The following is a 26062-nucleotide window of genomic DNA, read 5'->3' on the forward strand; positions in this document are numbered from 1 at the left end:
CATTAGATTTATATACCGCCCTTCAGGACAACTTAATGCCTACTCAGAGCGCTTTGCAGAGTGTGTTATTATTATTCCCACAACAATCACCCTGTAAGGTGGGTGGGGCTGAGAGAGCGCTGAGAGAGCTGTGACTGACCCAAGGTCACCCAGCTGGCTTCAAGCAGAGGAGTGGTAGTTCTCCAGATTAGAGCCCTGTGCTCTTAACCACTACACCAAACTGGCTTTACCTTCCCAGTGGGGGTGGGGGACCAAATGCTCACCTGATTTTTCTTCACGGGGGAATAATAATAACACTGAGAAACAGAGAAAAAAAATTCTTGCCTCACCATTCATATATTTTCAAATTTCTATCAGTGCAAATACAAAGCCCTTCATGCAGGGCCGGCGCCACCATTGAGGCAGTGAGGTGGACGCTGCGGGTGCTGGGGTGCTGGAGGGGGCGCCGGAGGGGGTGCCGGGGGCAGAGGCGCACACCACGGAGCTGGCGTGGCTGGCCTGTGACTGCTGCAGCTGGCCAGCCCTGTGCTGCCGCCACGGCCACATACCCCCGGCCGGGTGCAGCAGCCACGGGCCAGGCACGGCAGGCGGCCGGAGTGGCATGTGGAGCACGGGCAAACTCTGTGCACTGCCCCAGCCACCCACCGGCCAATGTGCCGGGCTTTGCTGCGCGATGATGTCATCACGCAGTCCAGGGGTGCGGGCGCTCACTGTGTGCACACGTACATGGGGGGTGGCTGCGGGTGCCAGAAACCCTGGCACCGGCGGTGCCTTCATGGCCTTGGCCCCTCATAGCTTCAGGAGTGCGCCTTCTCCGCCTATGTTCCCCTGCGTAGTTGGGCCAAATTAACAGCTACACGCACGTGTGTTTTCTCTGTGGTGGTCCTACCTTGTGGAATGGCCTACATGAGGCGGTCAGGAAAACCCCCACTCTCCTGGCTTTCTACAAACTATGCAAAACTGAATTATGCAGGACTGCTTTACTGGGGGAGTAATGCTGTGTTGGAACAAATGTCTCAGAGAGGAACTGTAGACTATTCTACTGGGCACTGTCTGTTGATGTAAATATGCTCATTCTGTATAGTTTCCGTGTCCTTAAAGATGTCATGTTTAATTACTTATTGCTTCAGCGATGTTTCATCTCTATTTTTGGATTTACGCTGTTTTTCACATTTCTACAACCCACCCCCATTGTATTTGTACATTGAATGTCCTAGCTGTTGATCTTATTGACATACTCTGTGTAATACACCTTGAGTCTCTGTGGGCCAAGCTACACATGACGAATGACACTTGAACAGCAAGTGGATTGAGTGGAGGGCAAGTGAACAGGGAGAAATACACTTGCTGTTCAAGTGTCATTCGTCATGTGTAGCTTGGCCCTGTGAGAAAGACGCACTATTAAAAAAACAAGCTAAATAAATAAATAGTGCTCTTCGACCTTTCAAAACCTTCATTTAACACCCAAGTGGCAGCAAAGACTCCACTGACTTGCAATAACCTGATAGCAGGAAATCACCTGACGATCACATGACAGGAGGAGTCAAAGCCATTTGCTCCCCTGCCCCCTGCTGGCAGTCAGGGAGGCTGTGGGGCAAATAGGGTGAGGGAGTCATTCTTCCAATGTTGTGACATCAGTTCTGGCTGTGTAAGTGGAAGTAATGTCACAGCATCACAGGATACGCTTGTAAGATTCTCCTGAAACTTTGGTTTTTACTACAGAATTTAGGGTGAATCCTAAAGTGTCCTGGAACACAATGACATCACTTCCAATTAGGGTTGCAAGAGTGACATCATGTCTCTGTACCTGGAAGTGACATCACATCAGAGTACCTGGAAGTAAGCTTGCCATTCCCCTGCTGGGGGCGGGGGATCCTTTGCTCCCACCTCACACTCCCCGCCCCCACTTACCAGGCCAGCAGGGGGTGCACCCTCTGGGGCACCCCTGGTGGTACAGCGCACCCCTGGTGGCATGCTCCTGCACCCCATAGTGGCGTGCTCCCATGCCCCACAGCAGGCCCATTTCGGGCCGAATTGGGCCCGCGGGAGGGCAATTCAGCCCTTCACGACTGTGGGAGAGCTCCCGGGCCACCCTTTGACCCATGTGATGTCACTTCCAGGAAGTTATATCATCACGCTAGCCAGGAGCACACGCGTGCGAGATGCACACAAGGAGAAGGAGGGGAGGTAAGAGCCAGCATCCCAGTCTCCCATCGGGGTAGTGAAGGGACCTGGCAACCGTACCTGGAGTGAAATCATGTCACTGTACCCAGAAGTGATATCACGTCTCTGTACCTGGAAGTGACATCCTGTCACTGTACCTGGAAGTGAAATCAATGTACCTGGAAATTACATCATTTCACTGCAGGAATTTCCAGAAACTCTGTGGTTTTGCGCTAGAGTTTCCAGCAGTTCCTTGAACAATGAACTTCCAGTTTTCCCTTGAAGCCACATCATGTTGTGCGTGATGATGGTGCCCCCCCCATTTCCCACAGGGTGCCAGCTATTGGCTGGCAACCCTAATTCTGGTTATGCAGGAGTGGCATTGCAGCAATGGAAGATCACCCTTAGGTAAGTCCTAACTCCACCATTCTCCTGCAGTCGCCAGCCGAAGATTGGCCGTCTTATGTGAAGCCCTTGCTGTCTTGTGTGCACTGCACACTAATAGCTCATCCTTCCAAAAGCAGCCCCCCCAAATAGTGGCTCTAAAGGGGCTTGTGATCCAGCAGGAGGACTTGTGCAACTCAGAGACTAATTGGACTCGACTTGTGAATAAACACACAGCTGGGCCACGTTTATATTGGGACCATTGCATGAGAGAAGGAAGAATTCCTGCCTTCTCTCCTATGCTGTTTTCAGCGGCTGAAACAGCTCAGGGGCTGCAAATGGGAGTGTTATTTTCATTGTGGGGAGCCAGCACACGTGAGCATTTGGTGCATATCCTGGCTCACAATGGAGCATATCACTCGTGCGCATACCTCGTGGCCCCTGGGCTGTTGCAGCCCCTAAAAACAGCACAGAGGAGAAGGCAGGAATTTTCAGATTTTCTAAATCCAGCCCTGCTGTGCATTTACTCACAAATTGCCACCAAGAACTAGCAGCTACATTTTAGCTGCAAGTCCCTATGGTGAAGTTGTGTCATTTGTAACGTCCAGTTAGGCTCTCGCCTGAAGATCCCAACCTGTGCTCTGAGAAGTGGCATTCCAACCTCTTTGATTATTTTAGTTGGTCTTTTCTGTACCTTTTCCAGCTCTGTGATCTTTCCTTTGAGACGAGGCGAGCAATTTGTGCATAGGAGTACATGATTACAGAATGTAGCCGCCCTCAAAGTTTCACATGGCGGCATTGCAATGCAGACCATTGAATTTTCAGTATTTATTCCCAGTTGATGTTTAGTTTAGACGCACATGAAATGAAGCAAAATTAATTCTCTCTGAGGTTGGCCTGATCTCTTTCAAACCAAGCAGTTTCTTACTATCCTTCTGGGCATAAATTTCTTACTGAGTCTTGGATTTGGAACTATTTTTCACGATTTGGTTGTTGCTTGTGGTGTGCTTCCCTGCCACTGGCCCCCGGAGCTCTCAAAAATAACACCGACAATAATATTTTTGAACAGTTCTGTAGTACATTAAACACACACACACATACACAAACCGCCTGCGCTTTGGCTGGCAGGCGTCCCGGAAACTTGCTGCAAGTTACTGGGATGGAATCTTTTTAAACAAGAGATTTTTTCCCCCATTGGACTTTTTAAAAAAATTGCTCATTATATTCTCCAGTCTATGCATGTGGCTTCAGCACTATTTAGAAAACAAAGGAAAACCTCGTGTTGTACAGTGCTGAATTTGGGTGATTTTTGCAACTTATTTGGGATGATTTTTGCAACTTATTTATGGAGGATGGAAATGTTTTGCAACGCCTCCATCCTCCAAACAATGTCATTTAAGACCAGTTTGCACAACCTTTTTTCCTACTGGGCCCATTTCCCCTATTGCTGGTGACCATGAAGGGAAGTGTGAGCGCAGCTCTGTGTGTGTCTGCTGGATGAGGAGTCAGGAATAGAGATGGGCACGAACCTAAATACGACCCCAAAAACCCCACGAACCAGGCCGGTTCGGGGTTCGCAAACCAGGGTTCATGGAAGCTCCTTTTCATGGAACTTCCACGAAATGTATACTGGTTCGTTGGATCGTATTTACAGGGGTAGTTTAAATGGCCATTTCCCCAGGGCAGATCCCTTTAAACTATCAGCTGGCAGGCGGCAGGTCCCTTTAAACTGCCCATTCGTAGAGCACATGACTAAATTCACCCAGCCCGGGACCATACCAGAACCTGAAGAGGTTGTTCCTAAAACGAGGAAGCACCATCTCAAACCACAGTTTGATTATTTGGATGTAACATCAACCTGTTTCTCCAAACTGTGGCTTATAAACAAACTTCAAACTGCAGTTCATCAATTTAAACATAAAGACAAACTATAGTTTGTTCCAAAATGTGGTTTGCAAACCATAGTTTGTTGTTACATCTGACCATGCCATTGTTTCCTACCCCTTTTTTCCCTGAAACTAGCCCTGTGAGGTAGATCAGGCCCACGATCACCCAACAACCTTCATTTTTGAATCCAAGCTTCCTTGGTCTAAACCTTGCACTCCAACTGCTGCTCCAGCTTGGTCTCGACTGTCCACAATCTGCCCTGTGGCTTTACCATCAGGTGCCTTGCTGGGCAACCAGCCGGCTTCAGTTTTTAATAATCATGATGTCAGATGTGAAGTCATTTTCAGATAACATTTTTAATTCCGTTCCCCTTGGTAAAAGTAGGAATTTTGGTGGCGATGTTATTTATTTATTTATTGATATTTGATTTATATTCCGCCCTCCCCACATCAGCGGGCTCAGGGCGGGTTACATCATATACGTTATAAAAAATGTTAACATTTCAACTTTAAAACCAATAGACAATAATTTAAAATCTAAAATACTGAGTGCAAAAAGCAGCAGCAGAGAAACAATCCATAGAATCCATCATCCGACCACCCCTAAAAAAATATCATAAAGGGTCGGGTGGTAGCTATTTCCTGATAGGGAGGGACAATCCCCTCTATTCAACCCGGGGGGGGGGGCTGCCCAGCATCAACCATACACCTGGCAGAACAGCTCTGTCTTACAGGCCAGGCAAAAGGATAAGTCCTGCCGGGTCCTGGTCTCATCAGACAGAGCATTCCACCAGGTTGGAGCCAGGACCGAAAAGGCCCTGGCTTTGGTCAACGCTAGGCGGGCCTCCCTGGGACCAGGGACCACTAATAGCTGTTTTTCACTGGAACGAAGCGTCCTCCGGGGCTCATATGGGGACAGGCGGTCCCGCAGATACGCTGGTCCCAGTCCGCATAGGGCTTTATAGGTTAAAACCAGAAATGGGTGTGTGTCCCAAGTCATTGTCTCCGATTAAGATTAATTTTGTCATCTTCCTATATACCTTATTTTGTCTCTTCTTTAAAATTAAAAAACAGGCAGGGACACAGTTAAGTTTCTGTTCCCAATCCAAGTTGTGTGGTTTTCTTTTCTTTTTTTTTCACATAGGAAGCATAAACAAGCAAAAAGAACAACATGTTTAGCTTTAGAAGTCCATTTCAGATTGCTGGCACGATGCATCTTCTCTCTTCTTCCTGCCCGAATCTCTTAAAATAGGTTTGAATAAATATCCTCAAGCTTGCTGGCACTGCTTGAGTCTTAAGATGCATTGGAGGTTTACGAAACTATGGCTGTTTCCACACGGCTTACTTTCCCTCAGAATGACCCGGAACATCGTGCAAAAAACGTGGAAGATCACGTTTTCTCGCATGAGATTTGTGCGACATCGCACAAATCTCGCATGAGAAAATTTGATCTTCCGCATTTTTTGCGCGATGTTCTGGGTCATTCCGAGGGAAGGTAAGCAGTGTGGAAACGGCCTATGTTTAGATTGTACCTGTGAGTAATTTCGGTAACTCCCCTGTGAATCCTCTGCATTTGTGAACACTTTTCACTTTTCTTTACTAGGACTAGGTAGGAGAGTTCAGAGCCCTGCTATCTGGTGGGGAGAGAAGAAGAGCCAACTGGTTCAGACCCATGAACCGTCTAGTCCAGCATCCTGTTTCACACAGCGGCCAACCAGTTACTCTGGAGGACCAACAACAGGGCATACAGGCTGTAGGTTTTCCAGGTGCCCACCAGAGGTTTGCCCCATTGCTCGCCGATCAGCCAGCAATCAGTGGGAGGTGACAAGCCCCCGGAGGTTGCTCACCACCAGCAGGCACTCCTGGAACACACATGGCATGCGTGCTCCCAGGGTGTGCGACGACATCACTTCCTGAAGTGACATCATTGTGCTGGCTGCGGGGTGCTCCCATGCTTCACTGGGGCTAATTTTGGCCCCAAACGGGCCAGAATTAGCCCTGCGCCAAGCACAAGAGCTTGCCCGTGGCTGGCACAATGATGTCACTCCCGGAAGGGATGCCCTGAGAGCATGCTTGAGTGAGGATAGGGTTGCCAGCTCCTGGTTGGGAAATTCCTGGAGATTTTGAGGGTGGAGCCTGGAAAGGGCGGGGTTTGGGGAGGGGAGAGTCCTCAGCAAAGTAAATGCCATAGAGTCCACCCTCCAAACCAGCCATTTTCTCCAGGGCAACAGATCTCAAGGGCTTAGAGATCAGTTGTAATTCTAGGAGATCTCCAGCCACCTCCTGGAAGCTGGCAAACCCACCACACTGGAGGCACGAGGTAACCAGTTCCCCCCTCCCACTGGAGGGATAGAAACCTGGCAACTCTAAGGCTGAGAGTTTCCCCTGGTGTTGCCTCCTCTCACAGATATTCAGAGGTTCACTGCCTTTGAACATGGATTTCCCTTTAGTCTCCATGGCTAGAAACCACTGTTAGACCTGCCTTCCATGAATCTGTCTAATGCCCCACTTAAAGCTGTCTGTGCCTGTGGCCATTCCTACCTTGTGGCTCAGTCAATATATTGTGCTTATCTTTTTGTGGTTGCTTGCCTGGGAGTAGATATCTCTTTTGGATTGAAATGAGTGTTCGATGTTGTAAGTCTTGCTTTCTGTCACTACGTCTGTAACTGTAAGCACGCTCACTACAGCCCATCGAGTATATTTCTGGCTATATGTTTTTAGAATTAATTCAAACATTTATATGCCACTTTTCTGCCCAATTCAGGATCCCCAAGGCGATACACATGAAAACATTACATTAAAACATTTCGGACATTAAAAAGCATTTAATACAAATTGATAAAAACATTTTAAACAGATAAAACGTAAACACATTAAAAAAGTCATAAGCAAATAAAAACACAGAGATAGAGTCTTTACACAAGACATTTTATATGAGTAGGATCAAGTGAAAAATCTTACACTTGAAAGCTCCCTGTCCCTCTATCCACCACATTTAGGGGAGCAAGGGGATCGTGTTGGCAGGGGGAAGAGGGACAAGGAGCCGATCACTGCTGCTAGCTCCTTATGACCGCCGCTGGCGCAATCGGTTCCCTCTCGTTGCTGCCCGCTTGCTTGGCTTCCTCTGGCTTTAAGGGGAGAAAGGGGAGCCAGCGGTAAGAGGAAGCCAAGCGGACTAGACTAGATGCTTAGAGAAAGAATCTCCGCCAGGGAGAAGAGGGATTCTCTCCCTCTTCTCCCTGGCAGAGGATCTTTCTCACTACACTTCCCGGGGAACCTTGCGGGAAATGGACACGTTTCTTCCGTGTGTCAGGCATCTTGTCTGTTTTGACTTTTACTTTCTGTGTGGCCTTATATTGAGGTGTACTCTGTCTCCCTAGAACTGCATGTGTACACACAACGGGACTCTGTCAGACGTCTCATCTGTTTTGGCTCTAAGTCTCTTGAGCGTCCCTGTGTAAGAGGTCTTGTGTAGAGAAACTGAAGGGGAAGGGCTAATAAAAGTTAGTGTGGGAATGCCAAACAAAAAGACAATGATAGACAGACGAATCTCCCTGGGGAGAGGGTTCCAGAGTTTTGGTGCCATTACCAAAAAGGCCATTTCTTGGCTTGCCATGTGTCTAGCCTTAGATAGCGGGGCCACCTGAAGTGGGGCCTTTGAAGATGACTGGAGTGGTCAGATGGGCTCATATGACAGCAGGGCTGGATCGAGGGAGGCAGGGTGGGTTGTCTGCCACCAGCGCCGCCAAAGAGGGGGCGCCGGGTGCAGCTGCCAGCCATCGGTGTGCGCCGGCGGCAGCGTGGGCGGCTGAGTGGCCGCCCGTGCAATTCGCCTGCCACGCAGGACAGGGAGCGCACGGCAAGCTGGCTGCCTTCTCAGCCGGGTAGGTGAGTGGCACGGAGGGCTGGGAGGCTGCCCGCGCCACTCACCTGCCCCAGTGAGAGGGCGGCCGGCTTGCCGCATGCTCCTTGTCCTGCGGGGCAGGCGAACGGCGCAGGGGGCCTCCCAGCTCTCCGTGCCACTCACCTATCCCGGCTGAGGGGGCGGTCAGCTTGCCACGCGCTCCCTGTCCTGCTGGGTGAGTGAGTGGCATGGAGGCCTGGAAGGCTGCCTGCACCATTTGCCTGCCCCGCAGGACAGGGAGCGTGTGGCAAGCCGGCTGCCCCCTCAGCAGGGCAGGCGAGTGGCGCAGGGGGCCTCCCAGCCGCCCGCGCTGCCACCGCTCCGCTGGTGGTGCGCTGGCCTGCGTGATGACGTCGTGGAAGTGACGTCATTACGCAGTGCCGGGAGCATGCACACGCATGCTTCGCGCATGCGCAATGGCAGCTGGACTTGGGTTGTCCCGGGCGTGGACAACCCTAGATCCAGCCCTGTATGAGAGTAGGCAGTCCTTCAGATACCGGTCCAATTCCATATAGGGCTGATATAACAACAATAACAACAACAACATTCAATTGATATACCACCCTTTAAGACAACTTAACACCCACTCAGAGCGGTTTACAAAGTATGTTATTATTATCCCCACAACAAACACCCTGTGAGGTGGGTGGGGCTGAGAGAGCTCTGAGAGAGCTGTGACTGACCCAAGGCTGGCTTCAAGCAGAGGAGTGGGGAATCAAACGTGGTTCTCCAGATTAGAGTCCTGCTGTTCTTAACTACTACATCAAACTATCAGCACCTTCTTTTGGGCCCGGAGGAAAACTGGAAGCCAGGGTAGATGAAACAAGACTGAAGTGATCTATTCCCTACGATCCACTCCTGTCAGCATTCTTGCTGTGGCCTTCTGTTCCAACTGTAGCTTTTGGACAGTCTCCAAGGGCAGCCCCACATAGAGTGCCTTGCAGTAAACTAATCTAGATGTTACCAGGGCCTGCATCAGAGCGGTAAGATCTTTCCTTGCATGTTTTGGATTGCACTCCGCCGTGTTGCTGACATGCTTTAGCATGTGCAAGGCACATCCAGTGCCATATAGTGAGATAATATAAACCTGAATTACAGTATAGCTGTAGCCTCCTAGCAGGAGCATGGCTGAATGATATTTGCACCGAGTGCTTGGCATCTCTCATTTTTCGCCACTACACCATGCTGGCTCTTAAACGCACTTTATACTCAATTAGAAGCTTACCTTATAATTAAGGTTTGGATCGTGCAGGACATTTCTGCAAAGAGAACGAGAGGGCTGTTTTTTCCTTTCCCATTTCAGACTTTTAACTCCCCCCTCCTGTCGTTTCTGGAGGTCCCTGAACAGCATTTCAGGAATCATTTTGGACTGCAGTGGAAGAGGTGGGGGGGCAAGGAAATCGCATTCCGAGAACGGAAATGCCTTCCATTAGCAGAGATTTACCCAGGGCTTTTTTTCTGGGAAAAGAGGTGGTGGAACTCAGTGGGTTGCCAGCACAGGGGGCAACTCTTGGCAGAAGATGGTGCCCCTGGTACCACGTGTGCGCACGCAAAATGCGTGCATGCTCCCAGGGCCAATGACGTAACTTTGGGTCAGCTGGAACAAGGGGAGAGTTTTTAAACGTTTAAATCTCCCTTGGCTAAAATGGTCACATGGCTGGTGGCCCCGCCCCCTGATCTCCAGACAGAGGGGAGTTTAGATTGCCATCTGCGCCACTCCAGCAGCACGGAGGGCAATCTCAACTCCCCTCTGTCTGGTGATCAGGGGGTGGGGCCACCAGCCATGTGACCATTTTCAAGAGGTGCCGGAACTCCATTCCACCGCGTTCCAGCTGAAAAAAAAGCCCTGGATTTACCACAGTATCTGAGCCAGTGGTTGGTATCTCCATGGTCTGTATAACCGAGCTGTTGTATCTTTTTTCTGCTTTGTGTTTAAATAAGCAACAGATAAACCTTTTATATAGGGCGAGGAGCAATTTTATGCTAGACAAAGACAAGAGGGGGGAAGCAGAGAAGCAAAAAGTTCTGAGTAGGCCTGTTGGGAGAGGAAGGAAGGGTTGTTGAGGATGTAGAATGGTAATAGATGGTGCGAGAGCCAGGTGGTGTAGTGGTTAGTGTCAGACAAGGCTCCGGGAGAATTGGGTTTGAATTCCCACTTCACCATGAAGCTTGCTGGGTGTCGTTGGGTCAGTCACATATTCTCATCCTAACCTACCTCACAGGGTTGTTGTGGGGATACAGTGGAGGAGAGGAGATTGGTGTAAGCCACCTTGGTTACCCATTGGGGAGAAACATGGCTTATAAGTAATGTAAAATAAAAAACAAATAATAGATGATGGGGCAGTTCTTTGAAAGAGAGAAACTGTGTTTGGGGAGGAGAAGAGTGAGATGATGTTTATATCGTGATTTTTGGTTATCTGAAGAAAGATTACAGCAAGAGGCTTTAAAAAAAATATTTTATTCAAACAGAAATTATCATTGGACTGTTGAAAAAATACCAAAAACAGGCTGTATAACAGAAAGTGACACTAGATAGTAAACATAATATCAAAAGCAAAGTATGTAACAAAATATTAAAACTACATCATAATATAACAAAAAAATTTAAAGAATAGACATAATATCAAAAACAGAAGATATAGCAGATTATTAAAGCTATATAATATTTCTCCTCACCATCCTCCCACATGTATTGTGCTATGTGCTGTCAGGTCGCCTCTGACCTGCAGCGACCCAATGAAGGAAAGACCTCCAAAGCGGCCTATCATTAACAGACTTGCTCAGATCTTGCAAACTGGAGGACGTGGCTTCTTTTATTGAGTCCAGCCGTCTCTTTTTAGGTCTTCCTCTTTTCCTACTGCCTTCCACTTTTCCTAGCATTATTGCTAGCATTATATTAAAATACATTATACTCGCCATTTTTTATTCAACTTAGTAAGACTTGTTTCTGGCTGTTTGCCTGGAGCTGTTGGTGGTTTGTATTTGTATATATGTGTGTATATCATGACCTCATTTGTAAGCTTCCTTGGGTTCGCTAGGAAAGGCATGATTAAAATATATATGTTTTAAAATAAATAGGAAATCTGGCCGCATGGAGAATGTGTGCTCTGCCACCGACCTGTGGCCACCTGTGGGATGTGACTGTTCACCCACTGACTTCCATTTTTTCCTGTTGTAGGGGCGACCCTTGAAGGCCGAGACGGCGGAAGGGCTCTCAGTCAGCAGGATTCGGACCTGATGAAGATACAACCATGGGTAAGGCCCTCCGCAGTGTTCCGTTTTTGCCTTTCCTGAGCTTGGTTTTATGTTGGGTTGGGGAATAATGGGCTGTGCTTAAGATTTCATGCTCACCAATACTTTGGTGCAAGGGGGAAAGCCACTATGTTTAAAACGATAAGGCACTGTTTATGTTTGGCACTAGAACCTCACATCCACCATCCTGACGTAGGGTTGCCAGGCCCCCTCAACCTCCTGGCAGGGGATTGGGGCCTGGCACGTACCTGTAGGGGAGGTGTGCAAAGCACCTGTGTGCTTCTGCAAGCATCACTTCCGGGAAGTGATGTCATCATGCGGCCCCTGGGAGTGTGCCCATGCTCCGCAGGGACACAGATTGGGGATACTACGGAGAGCGGAAGCACTTCTGCCCTCCACAGCGGCCCAAAATGCACCCGTTTTGGCGCTGATCGGGCTCATTTTGGGCCTGTTTTGGTGTGGATCGGGCCCATTTTGAGCTGCTGTGGAGCGCACGGGCACTCCTATGCTCTACAGTGGCCCAAAATGGGGCCTGATCCATGCCAAAATGAGCCTGAAACGAGCCCGATCTGGGCCGAAACAGGGGCGTTTTGGGCCGCTGTGGAGGGCAGGAGCGCTCCTGCGCTCTGCAGCAGCCCTAATCTGGGCCTGATCCGGGCCAAAATGGGCCCAATCCAGGTGGCTGCAGTGCATGGGAGTGTGCAGTGCCACAGGGAGCATGCATGGAAGGTGTGTTCCCCCCACTAGCCAGGTAAGTGGGGGTGGGGTTGGGGGCGGGGGATCCTCTGCCCCCGGTGGGGGTCTGGCATCCCTATCCTGACAGTATTTTATCCCAGACTAACTCGATACCCTTGTTTTGCTACGGTATTTAACTACTTTAAGTCCAGTTATAATACTTATGGGTATGTAACATTTTTTTGTTTGCCAGCCACACAGGAAAGCCAGCGAGACTGGCAACCCTAGTGAACTTTGAGAGGAAAGCTAGGAGGTGCATTTTACCTCAGGACACATTCAATGACTCCCAATAGCAACTGCAGACTCATTAGAGGGTGGGGGGGGTGAGGACCAATCAGGCCACATATGCAAATGACCTCTGTGTTCCACCTGTCTTGGGGTGGGCGATGAGGCATGGAAAGTTGTGAGCCCCAATCTGCCTGCATATGCAAATGACTTTGAAAGTCTGGCCCAATCAGTGAACAGTGATCCCCCTTAGGGGGGTCAAAAGGCCTGTACTCTAATGCCAAAATATCACAGGGTACATACGGCTACTGACAGTATATGTGTTAATTTTGTCAAAAGGGAGCAGATCTAATGTTGGCAAAGCAGAGGCAGGGTTTTTTTTTCCCTTGCCAAGGAGAAAAGGAAACCTTTAATAAAACGGGGTGTGCAGCCCTGCACAGTAGAGAGAGGATCACGCAATTTCTGACACATTTTAAGCAACGTTGTTATAAGCTTACAAAATGGTGTAGCTCAGTATTATTATCCCTCTTTTGCAAATGGAGGAGGGGCGGAAAGATTGTGGTGACCTAAGTTCAGGGCTGGAACAGGTGACATCTATAGCTAGACACTCTCCACCTAACTGTAACAGCCAGGGGCGGCACCTGGGTTTTTGGCATCTGTAGCTGCCTCTACGTGCGCGTGCATGCAGTGTGCGCACGCCCCTGGACTGCATGATGACATCACCGTGCGATGACATCATCACGCTGCAAATCTGGCTCCATTGGCCGGCGGGTGGCTGGGATGGCGCGCAGATGCTGCCCGCGCTCTGTATGCCTCCCCAGATGTCTGCCGTGCCTGGCCTGTGGCTGCTGCGCCCAGCTGGGGGCATGTGGCAGTGGCGGCGGTGATGGCGTGGGGCTGGCCGGCTGCAGCAGCTGCGGGCCTGCTCTGTGACGCATGTTTCTGCCCCCAGCAACCCCTCCAGCGCCCCCTTCAGCACCTCAGTGCCCGCGCCGCCCGCCTCACCGCCTCAATGGTGGCGCCAGCCCTGGTAACAGCTCCCAAAAATTCACAAGAAGATAGATGCAAGCTAAGGATGTCACAAATTTTGCTGCGAACACGATCGACTGGCGGATTATATTTGAAGGTGGCAATCTTGATGTGAGCCAATCACTCGGTCTGTTGGGTTCATGTTGAGCAGTCGCAAATGCCTGCTGCGCTAGTTTGCATCATACTTTCTGAAAAATTCACATGTGCAAAGGTACTGCTGAGTGGTGGTCATTTTTGTCACTAAGAACTACTTAGAGGAACTCCAAAGGATAGGATTTTTATTGAAATACAGCATTCACGGATGACTGATATGTATGAGTTGTGAGCGATCTAATTGTCTGATTAAACGTTTTCTTGCTGAGCAGAGAAGTTATGCAGGAAAGATCCGGGAAGAGGGCAGTAGTAGAACTCAGTTGGGCTCTGGGAGAATGCGCGTGCATGGAAAGCCAGTTATGCTGCGCTGAAGGAATACAGCGACATAACCTACCAAACATCCGTGGTCAGACTGATGAACTATTGAACTGCTTGTCAAAGAATCAGCTCTCTGTTCGTAATAACCTAACAGGACATGGGCTGAACTAAGCAATCTTCAAGCATCCGAGTGCAGACATGTAGGATATTGGACCTGTAACGCTCACCGCTAATTGCATCAGAGAAAATATTTATTGTGTGCCATTATATAGTACAACCACAGTTCCTACAGCAACTCGTAAGGGAACTTTCCCAGTTATATTTTACTGTGCCAAGGAAAAAATGAGATACCCATCTAACCAAAATGTTGAGGGCAGATATGTGCTCTAATGAGTAACAGATGTATATTTATTGCTCCAAGAAACCTGAAAATGCGGAATGGTTTTTGGAGGACGGCAGAGTCAAAAGGGGCCCAGGTGGTCTGTGTTTCTGAGTGTCTTTCCATAATCGCTCATCTTATCTACAGGGGCCCTAGCCCATGACTAACTGACTTGTCCACAGACATACTATTTGCCATTTTTGGCACCTGTCATGGTCGGGCGGGACCCCTAGCGCCGTCGGCGGTGAGGTGGCCATCCTGGCCCCTGTTTGAGTGGGTCCGCCCCCTTTCCTAGCCCCAGCCCCCTGCCCACGCTGCAGTCACAAGCGTCCTGAGGGCCAGCGAGGGCTCCTCCCCACTGTCCTCAGAATGGGTGTCCTGGGACTAGCCCCTTTGCCTATCTGTCCCACGAGCACCTCAGAGGAGTGGTCTCTTCACATCAGAGACGGATTCCCTCCGTCTATCCTCCCTGGATGGGGTTTTAGAGCCCTCCTTTATACCTCCCTCTATTCCTAGCTCCACCCCCGCTCCCAAGCGCCTGCCCCCAAGGTAAGGCCCACCACCGGAACCAGGTGTGGCGACATGCTCAGGCCACACCCTTGCCTATGCTGCCTACCAGGGTTCACCCACTCTCTCCGCTAAGCCGTCCTCCCCTCCCTGGTGGGCTCGCCTGGGCCTCCCTCTCTGTTGCCCAATCGCTGCCCGCCTCTGGTTCAGCGGGGGCATGCCTGAGCGTGGGCCCTGCGCCCTGGGCCTGGGTGGGGTTGGCTTCGGCCCGGGCAGCATGGCTCTGGCCTGCTGCTCCTCGGGGCGCTCGGGAGCTGCGCCGTGCCGCCTCACCTTCCCCACCTCTCAGCTGTTTGACAGGTTGCCGCCGCTGCGGGAACCCCGATGGCTGGCCATGCTGTGTGGCGTTCGTCTCCTCGTCTTGGTCCTCCACCGCCGTCACAGGGTCTCCGTCCTTGCCCGGTCTGTGCTCCCCCCGGTAAGTGCGCTCATGTGGGGGGAGGCAGGCTGTCACTTGTCTGAGGCTCAGCTGCAGCGGCTGCCTCTGGACAGCACCTTTTTTCAATACATAAAGAATGTTTTTGCTGGTTGCCTGGAGATTATTTTTACTTGCCTTAGGTGACTAAATGCTGTTCACAAACCTGGTTTATGCTGCCTAGGTCCATGGGTTTGAAGGCCATTACTACACTAACTGCTCAGAAATGACATCCTGTTAAATCTCTTGACATCAGGTCTCTCTACACAAGACATTTTACCTAGGGACGCTCAAGTGAACCTTATTTCACGAGTCCTCCCTCCAACTTCCATGCACTTGTTCTCATAGCCACACTTCAGTTTGCTCTGTATGAATACATTCATGTTTTCAATATCAGTTCCTCTAAAAGTATCCCAGTTTCCCCCGCCTCCCACATCCATTAATTGAAATGCAGATCTTTATTGTTACTCACACGTTAAAGAAATGCAACTTGGCTAGTCAAAGGAGCCTACAGTACTTGTTCTCACAGCAAAAACAGAGTTGAACTGGCCCTCTGCCCTCTGGACTCACTTGCAGATGCAGTCACACAAAGGGAGCCCCCATAAAAGCAGCATTCATGTGCGCTGAGCAAGAACAGTCTGCATGTGAATTGAGGACTACACATACAATCCTGCACTTGAGTATCCCTAGGCACTTAGTAACATGTATTTCCACCCATAGTCTGTATCTAAAATCTGTGAATTCTTTTGTTTGATATTTGTGTAACATATAGGATGAGAGTGACCAATTGCAATAGAGGACAGGGCAACCGTACTTTTTAGAGCTGAGCAAAAGAGGGAGTTTTAGCAGGCACAACCTTCTTTACTCTTGCATTAGCCATCTACAGTTTCCAAAATTCCTAACTACAGGAATATCATTCTTCTTTGCATCTGGTTATTCAATTAGGCTGAAAGAGGGCTAAATTCTAGATATTAATAGAAAGTGAATGAGCTTCCATCTCCATTTTTACCCTCCTCAAAAGATTTTAGGCTCGTCTGGGCTGTAAAGATCTTGACCAGATCAGCTTTGTAAGGAATGAGTGTGTTATTTTTAGCGGCATGTGGGTGGCTTTTTGATCGCCATGTGGGTGGCACTTTCAAGTTTAATAGGAACATCAGTGCAAGTTATCCGAGTTAGCAGCCACTGCCGCCGTGCGCAAGGTCATAAGCCCATCAAAGAAGCCGTAAACCTATGCTGCTTCCCACAGCCTCGCTCTGCCAACATTATAAACGAAGCCGGGATATGGCAATCAATGCCGTTGTGTATCTGTGATGTGTCAGAACACTTTCTCGGTGCATCTTTTTCTGAACCCCAATCAAGGCACATCTAGCAAAGCCTTTAAAATGATATTGAGAATTAATAAGTATAGAGAAACATAGGCCTTTGGGCTTTAATTGGTTTAGTTGGTACTCATCAATAGGTTTCAGTTGACTGACTGCTGAAAGCAAATTATAATTAATAGTGTTAAGAGTTGTGGGCACATTTGAGGAGGGGGCAGAATTTTTCTCCTTGTGTGTTACTGCAGTAGGAATTTTTTTATATTCATTTACTTCATATCATCTCCAGCATACTCCAAACAACATATTTCAGGATGTGGGTAATATGAAAAGTTATTTTTACTAGATTAAGGGCAAAATATTCATGCGCTAGCAGTGTAATACAGTCATACCAGTCTAAGCTCATTCACTTCAACTGTGCATAGGATTGAATCATAAACATTCCTTAATTTGTCAACAGAAATGTGTCATTTTACATTGCATCACAGTGCAAACTGAGCAAAGCTATAGCTATCTAAGCCTGTTCCCTTCAATGGACTTAGAAGGGTGTAACTCTGTTTAACATTGTGATGTTAGACATCTGCTGTATTATAAAAGGATGATATATAAAGGATCTGTAAACTGAGTGCCAGTTTATAGGTGTCATAAATGACGTGCTTTTGAATATCTTGTAGGGCACTTGTAGCTTTAAGAAATGAATGCCGTGTCAGTGACTGTTGTAGCTATTGCGAGGCAACCACAACAGTATTGCTAGCCTTCAAGCCTTGGTTTCTGTAAGTAAAAAGTGCACGGGGTGGTGGTGCTTAGGGCTCTTTCCAGGGCTGTTTTGGTCCTTGAGGGAGGACTTGTCAGAAATTGTTACCATGCAAATAGCATGCCTCACTCAAGTTCAGCTGTTCCCTACTGTTCAACAGCAGCAATCGCACGAAGGCCAGGGTGGTGTAATGGTTAGAGTTTCAGATTAGGATCTGGGAGTCCCAGGTTTGAATCACCACTCTGCTGAGGAAACTCACCGGGTGACCTTGGGCCACTTACACATTCTCAGCCTTACCTACCTTACAGGGTTGTTGTGCAGATCAGTTAGAGGAGAGAAGAATGATAGAAGCTGCTTTGGGTCCACATTGTGGAGAAAGGTTGGGGTATAAACAAAGCAAATAAATAATAATATATACCTGAAGACTGGGGATAGGGGGGGACAGATAAAAGGTAGGCGGATGGGTGGGAAAGAGAGAAGGAAGTAGAGAAAGGTGAGGATACTACACAAAGAGGCTTCTTAAAGGGAGAGCAGCTGAAACAAGAACCAAATCCAGAGCTCTCATAAATACTGTATAAATACAAATATATTCAATGCATGAAGAACTCTATGTTGTACATGAATCCAACATCAAAAAAGAGGTAAATACAATGTATCAAAAATATCTACAGTATTTCATATAATCACTTTATCATATAACTTTCAAACAAGTCCGGCCATTAATGGAAAATATAGTCCGTGTAAGTTATTTCCGGAAATAACAACCATCGGAAAGCAAAAGGAATATGTCCAGTGTTTGAAACGTGTTGGTACATTAGTCTTTTTGAAAGAGCTTGCGCGTGTGCGTATATGAAACAAACTTGAGCTAGCAGTTTGTCGGGCAAGCCTGGAACCATTATTGCCACACGGAGACTGGTGGACTGGAAGAGGAAACTTCGATTCACGGAGCATTCCTCGTTTCCTCCAGTGGCCTTTTAGGAATTTGAAAACCACGGGCTAGAGCAATAAGGAACGTTTATTGAAATTTGGTGTCATGGCCCAGTCTGAGGGCGAGGTCTCCTCAGGAGGAGAGGAACCTCGTGTAGCCAACCAGGACTCTTCAGGATAAGAGGAGTTCTGTGTAGCCAGCCCTAGCCCTGACTCAGCAGAAGCCGGCAATCAGGAGCAACAGCTGCTGGCCGATCAGAGCTTACAGCCAGCAGCTGAGACACCAGCAGCCTCTGGCCCCAATACCACGGGGGAAGCTCAGCCAGGGACATCCCAGGCTACAGATGCAACACAGCCAGGGGCCTCCACCCCCCCAGGTTCGCCCACGCCTAGAGAGCGCCACAGACAGCGCCAGAGACTGGAACTGCAGGAGAGACGGCGCAGTGCTCGTCTCCTGAGCCAACGCCAGCTGCTGGAGAGCGACGATGAGTAGCATCAGGATGGAGCCCCAGCAGCTGGCTGAAAACCACGCCTGGCTATAAAAGCCAGTCTGGAGTGACTGCCAGGTGTGGAAGCAACGTGTCGATTACCTGCAACCACTTCCTGGTACCTTGCGCCTTGCTCTTGCCTGCACCTTGACTTGATACCCTCGTGCTCTGACCTACGGACTGGACTTGGCTTGGCTTTCGGATCCTGGACACACCCCTGGCGTTTACCTTGTGCTCTGACTACGGACTGGACCTGGCTTGTGACGAACACTCCTTGGCTTTGTGTTAGAGCTTGGACTACCAGCTTGGGTGGGCCCAGCCCATGACACTTGCACAGACTATATTTTCCATTAATGGCCAGACTTGTTTGAAAGTTATATGATTAATTGATTATATGTAGGGCTCATTTTGAGGGGGAACGCACAGAAACGCAGTTCTGGCAGTTCCCCAAAGAGGTCACATGTCAGGTGGCCCCACCCACCTGACTCTCGGCCATTCTGGGCCCGTTTCAGCTTGGATTGGGGCCGAAATGGCCCAGATTGGGCCTCTGATGGGTGGTGGATCACTCTCCCACTCAGCAGCAACCCGATCCTGACCATTTTGGGCCCTTTTTCGGCCATTTTCAGCCCCTTTTTGCCAATTTCGGCCCTGAATGGCCAGGATTGGGTCCAAAACAGCCAGGATAGGTGATGTCAGGGGGTGTGGCATATGCAAGTCAGTTATGCTAACAACACACTTCTGGTGATGTCAAGGGGCGTGGCATATTCTAATGAGTTATGCTAATGAGCTGTGCTAATGAGTTCCTCCAGCTCTTGTTCTACGAAATGACCCCTGATTATATGAAACACTAGATATTTTTGATACATTGTATTTACCTCTATTTTGATGCCGGATTCATGTACAACATCGAGTTCTTCGTGCATTGAATATATTTGTATTTCTACTGCATTTGCGAGAGCTTTGGCTTTCGAGGATATGGAGGTTGCCAGGAGGAGGTAAATAGGGTGGGGAGGGGAATACAGGGGAAAGTGCAGATTCCCCAATGTTCAACCAACAACCAGCGATGCACAACTGGGCCATAGTTTTCCTGTGTAGAGGCTGCCAGGGGAGAAAAAGGAGGAAGGGCTGGGGGCAGGGAGGTTTTAGCTAAAGGTAGGCTTTCTGGTGGGTGAGAAGGAGAGTAGAAATCAAAAAAAGGGGGAAGCTATTGGGGCTCGCAGGTAAAGAGAAGACACTCGAGGAGAAGAAAACAAGCTATCCCTTGGAAGTCCTTGCGGGTCCCCTCTTTGTACTTTATATTTATAGACAGCCAGCACTGTTGCCGTGGTAACAGATTTACTCCTTGAACCCTCGGGTTTGAGGTTTTACTGTAGCAATAAGCAATAGGGAAAGCAAGTCTGGGAAAGAAGGAAGGAAATCCCCGTTTTTGCTTAGCAGCATCTGAGAGCGAGAGGGGAGAGAGAATCCAGGAAAAACAGCTCTCCAAATATTTTCTTATTAGAGGGAATGTTTTTTTACCCTCACAATGTATGCAGGACTGCAAAGGTCCTGTTTTTTTTCTCTCGGGGCTCCTTCCCGCTTTGTTATAGCTAGTAATATCCATTGTGATGGCAGGGGAACACAGGTATCAGGCCCGTATATTGTGGACCAAGTGGGGGGAGCGGGCAATATGTCTCTGTGTGCTTTGGCTGCAGAGACACGCCGTCTTTCCACGCCTCCAGGTCTTGCTCAGATCATCCAGTGATGCCGCCCAGTAGAGATTAGAGAGCAGGGAGTCCCCCCCCCCAGTTACGTGCCCCCCCCTCCCAAGCACACCCTGAAAATCTTGTTAGTCTCTAAGGTACCACTGGACTCCAATCCTGTTGTTCAGTCCAGATTTTTGAGAGCTGTGCTACAAGTTCCCAAGGGTGTATCTAATGCCTGGATTCGGCTGGAGTCTGGAGACCGGAGGCTTGAAGCTAGGGTGGGTATCCGGTCCATTCATATGTGGCCGAAAGCTTTTTTCTATCCTCAAGGTTTGCTCCCCGCTGATTCTCCATGACGAATTTAAATCCAGCTGGCTTAAGGCGGTGTATAGGTATATTACAAAAACAGGTTTCTCTCCTCAGGTGCTCCTAACTCAGGGGGCTGAACGAGCCAAAGGGTTAATTAAACAAAGAAGACACAGGCCGTTTCCACACACGTTGAATAATGCACTTTCAATGCACTTTCGCAATCCTTTTGAAGTGGATTTTTTGTTCCACACATGGAAAATCAGTTTCAAATGTTCACTAAAGAGTATTGAAAGTGGATTATCCAACGTGTGTGGAAGCAGCCATAGAGCGCCAATCTGACATCTCTAGCGCATCTAAAATGGGGATGTTGATAAATGATAAAGGTACTCTTGAGCCAGCCAAGTATCTGGCCTCTGTGGAAGTAAATAATTTCAGAAGGGCATTTTCTTTGGCCAGGTGTTCTGCTTTTCTATCAGTAGTTGTTGAGGGTAGGTACAACAAAATCCCCTGTGCAGAAAGGCTATGTCTATGCCCTTTGAGAGAGGTAGAGTCTGCAGAGCACATGTTCTTCAGTTGCCCATTCTATGGAGAGATTGGTTTAAAAATGATTACCCCACTATTAGATAGGATTCCCAGTCATATAATTACAAATAAAGCAAAGCTCTGCTGGCTCTTAGCTGATAAAAACCACGTGATCACATGGCAAGTAGCCAGATTCTGTACATTAATTTTTAAACGGCGTGAAATGTATTTTAAAAGCTTTTAAAAAACTGACGGTTTTTCTTTTTATTGATAAGTGGTTTGGTAACATAATTTTTGTATATTGGTCTTGGTACTGTAAGAAAAATGATGATGATGATCAGGGCTTTTCTTCTGGGAAAAGAGGAGGTGGAACTCAGTGGGTTGCCCTCGGAGAAAAGGGTCACATGGCTGGTGGCCCCGCCCCCTGATCTCCAGGCAGAGGGGAGTTGAGATTGCGGCGCGGAGGTCATTCTCAACTCCCCTCTGTCCGGAGATCAGGGGGCGGGGCCACCAGCCATGTGACCATTTTCAAGAGGTTCTGGAACTCCATTCCCCCTGAAAAAAAGCCCTGATGATGATGATGATGATGATGATGATGATGATGATGATGATGATGATGATGATGATGATGATGAAGAATCCTGTTGTTCTACTACAGACCAACATGGCTACCCACCTAAAATTACCTCACTCCCCAAGACACAACGGGCTCCATTTGGGAATGGGCAAGGAGGGCTATCTTCTTTATTTCAAATCACACATGAGTATTCCTCAGGAGTTTCTGTGCCTTTGTTTTTTAGGAGATATTTATTTATGTCATTTATAGTCTGCCTTTCTCACTGAGGGCCAAGCTACACATGACGAATGACACTTGAACGGCAAGTGGATTGAGTGGAGGGCAAGTGAGCAGGGAGAAATACACTTGCCGTTCAAGTGTCATTCATCATGTGTAGCTTGGCCCTGAGACTCAAGTCAGATTACATAGTGTGAGATTAGTACCATCAACATCAAGGACATTTTAATAAACAATGCACAAGGTAAATAAATTCAAGTTTACAAAGATGTAACAGTAGCAAAAATCCAATACAGAGTTGAAGAAACGCTGAAACAGATTACCAACAATTCTAGGACTGATGTTAGACAACATAGATCAGATTGTGTGTGCGTTATGTGTCATCAAGTTACTGCTGACCTATGGTGAGTCAACCCTATGAATGAAAGTCCTGCAAAACATCCTATCATTAACAGACTTGCTCAGATCCTGCAACCTGGAGGACGTGGCTTCTCTTATTGAGTCAAGCCATTTCTTTTTTGGTCTTCCTCTTTTCCTACGGCCTTCTACTTTCCCCAGCATTATTATCTTTACCAGAGAGTCTTGTCTTTTCATGATGTGACCAAAGTACGATAGCCTCGGTTTTGTCATTTTTTTCTTCTAGGGAGAATTCAGGCTCAGTTTGATGGAGAACCCACTTATTTCTTTTTTGGTTGTCCATGGTATCCTCAAAACTCTCCTCCTGCACCCCATTTCAAATGAATCAAATTTCTTCCTGTCAGCTTTCTTCATTGTCCAATATTCACTTTCATACATAGTAATGGGGAATACCATCGTTTGGATTATCTTGATCTTGGTGAAAACTTCTTCAGATTTCTTCTTTGTATTTGGACTCAAATCTTGCTGTTTTACTGTAGACCTACATGGCTACCCACCTGAAACTACAGCCCTCAGGATAATACAAAGCTCATAGGTGGTCTCGTTGTATGTAGGATGTATTATATATCATATACGTGCATACATAATTTCACGCACACACATGTGTGTAATCATGCATATGTGTGTGTTTGTTTAAACTCTAAATCGCTCTAGACATAGCTTCCCCCGCCCCCATTGTTGATGGAAGCAGATCCTTGGAACATATTGCAGATCTCTGCTAACTAATAGCCTATTAGCAAAGCCAACAATAACATGGCTGTCTAGACCATCTGAACGTTGCTAAATTATTCCTTCATCTCTTCCTAATTCCCCCTCATTGGACAGCTGAGCTGCTTAGGTGGTCTGGTGTGACCGCGTTTCTCGTAGCTGTTTTCTCGTCCTGTTTGCAAACGTGACGTCGAACTAGAAATGCAAATTTTTCTAGTGATTTTTTTTGCGCCTCTGGAACATAAGTGGTGCTATACAAGATCTGGCCAGGAGAAGGGTATTGGCAGAACTAGGTCTGTGGCTGTAGCCAGCCAGCTGGATCAGTTGGAGGCCGATTAGTAGTGCTGCTGTAGTGTTTGTGGTTTAGAGGATAAAGCAGAGAGTGGAAGGCTGATGCTGAAGTGAAAAGGTTACGAGGTCCGGGCATTATTCAACAACGGCTCCTTGTTTCCTGTCCCAAGTCACTCTTTGCTTATACTAAATTCTGGACCCTGTGCATCTAAGAAAAAGAGCATCTCCTAAGATTTATTCCCAAATAGATAAAAAACGGGGCTTCTTTTCTCATCTTTAATTTGTTTCCGCCGTTGATCTCCCATCCCTGAATAAAGAGGGACATGATATCAGCAATACTGATTATGTAACAGATCTGAAATAAGGTTTGCAACCAGGGCCAGCCAAACATAGTGCGCAGGGGAAAGGAGGGGGGCGTTACTTGAAAAAACACAGATGGTTCACGTTTGCAATAATAGGGTAGCATTTTATTAAACTCAGATTTTGTAAACCCTTGCATTTCTTTTGGGGGGAGGCAGCGGTAAAAACAACAAATAAAAGAGGCAGATGAATATGAGACGGGGAAGAAGGGGGGAAAGAAAATTCTCAAGAATTGCTTAAAAGGAGAAGCTCAGTCACAACCGAATCTGAAAGTAAGAAGAGAATGTCACTTATATCGGGGTGGTTGGGGAATGAAAGGAGATCAAGGTGTTTTAGCTGGTAACTTCTTGCCAGGTCATCCCAAGGATATAGAAAAACTACACAATAGAAAAAAAGGTGGTGCCGATCATAGCAGAATGTGTCAGTCGCAGTAAAATTACAGGGAAGAGAGGAATTCCTGAGCTGAATGAAACTGGCAGTCATGTAGGGTGGTGAACCTTTGGTCTTATCTGGTTCTGAATTGGTGGGTGGCAAAGAGGGCTTAAGCCTTCCCCTGTTTGCCGGCTCTTCCTCAAAAAATCCCCTCCTCAAACCATGTTTGATTATCTTCCCCCAGAGAGGCTCCAAAACTGGAAGTGAGTCAATGCCCTGTACTTTCCTTCTGGTGTGAGCAATCCCGAGGTTGCTTTTTGCTCGTTGGCATCTGCCGGGATCCCCGTGCTCGATTTCTGGATTTCCACTCTCAGTGTTTGCCGCCTTGGCTTCTGCTCATTCTCTCACCACTTTCTGGGAGAACTGTTCGCTGCCTGACCCCAACCGGCACCCAGGCTATACAAATACAGACATAAACCAGCACGGTGTATAGTCTACATACTTAAAAAGGAGGAGAAAAAACCCATGTCAAAGTAACCTAAATTCTGGGCCAGGAAAAAGCAGCTTTTTATCATCTGATTTCTTGATGCAAGCTTCCCTTTCTGCCTTCTTTGTGGGTGTACTGGAGTTGGATAGAAGGTGCCAGTGGCTGGGATGCCCTGAAACCTCTCTTTGCAGAAGTCTGCTTAAGGGGTTCCAGTGTTTGGATATTCCAACTAGCAGCTAGAATGGGTCTTCACTGCAATCCACAAGATAATGGCTCGTGGTATCAGGACCTATCTGGATCAGGTGTATGCCTTGCCATTCTTCCTTCTGCAGAAACCCAGGCTGATATGTACAATTTCCTTTAAAAATATTTTAAAATGTTCATAACATTCTTCAGTATAGGTTAACAAAAGGCAATTATGGCTCTCCCTGGAACCTCTTATTTTGGAAATCAGAATTTTAAAAGGAGGGGGCATAAAACTAGAGAAGATGATGGCTAGAGATGCGAATGGCCTTGGAGAACGCATAGAAAAACATGTTAGCGTTTATGCATGTAACTGGCTTTCAATCAGCATCGGCCAGGTAGAGCACTTCTAGCTCAGCTGAGTTTTGACAGCTTTACCTGCCCTCAGTAACTCAGGGCAGAGAAGCCCAAGTCTTTCTATGGGACTGAAGCCAGAAGGCAGGGCTGCTGGGCGCACCAGAGAGGGAACCCCCGCCCACTCACTGAACCAACACTCCATTGTTCTTGATGCTGACTGCATACTTTGTGCAAGATCTCGTCAGTCTTTCCCTTCCTGGAAGATAGCCCTTGATTTGTTCTCTGGGCGGGCCATATTTGCACACGTGCAACATTGAAGGATTTTTTTCCCCGATGCACAAAATGAGGAAAAGGGGAATTGCTCCATAATGTTTTGGCACAGCAGTGAGCAGAGGTTCAGTGACCCTTCTGTAGTGCAGACACTCATAGCAGCCCTTGTGAGCAGTGAAAACAGTCCCAGCTTTGCCTCCTCTTGCATGCTCATTTGCTAAGGTTTTGTATGTAGCATTCAGTGCTGTGAGCGCCCGTGCACAGTTGCAAGTGGCACAGCCCAGCCACACATTGGACAGCCTGTAAGCAGACCTGGTTTCAATAATGCTGTAATCTTTTATTCTCCCTTAGATACATTTGCCCTTCTTAAAAGAAGCCAAAGGCTGTGTGAAAATAAAGTGCTTTGCTTGTCCAAGAGTCTCGCTCTCTAGCTGCTAGAAAGCCTGCTGTGGCTTTTGAGATTTCACCAGCCG

The 26062-nt window shown here is 47.9% G+C and overlaps 1 protein-coding gene across 3 annotated transcripts in view; it reads left to right on the forward strand.

Moving 5' to 3' along the window:
* The window catches only part of LOC129337981 (mitogen-activated protein kinase kinase kinase 3-like), a 138238-nt gene that overhangs the window by 53768 nt on the left and 58408 nt on the right, over nucleotides 1–26062 (forward strand). For 2 of the 3 annotated variants that reach the window (XM_054992013.1, XM_054992014.1), the window contains exons 2-3: nucleotides 11516–11592; nucleotides 15225–15353. In XM_054992013.1, the coding sequence (XP_054847988.1) occupies nucleotides 15260–15353 (94 nt within the window). In that variant the 5' untranslated portion in view covers nucleotides 11516–11592; nucleotides 15225–15259. The remainder of the gene's footprint in view (nucleotides 1–11515; nucleotides 11593–15224; nucleotides 15354–26062) is intronic. The other variant, XM_054992015.1, reaches the window with a different exon arrangement.

The sequence above is a fragment of the Eublepharis macularius genome, chromosome 11, assembly GCF_028583425.1.
Source record: "Eublepharis macularius isolate TG4126 chromosome 11, MPM_Emac_v1.0, whole genome shotgun sequence".
In the NCBI taxonomy this organism is placed as follows: Eukaryota; Metazoa; Chordata; class Lepidosauria; order Squamata; family Eublepharidae; genus Eublepharis; species Eublepharis macularius.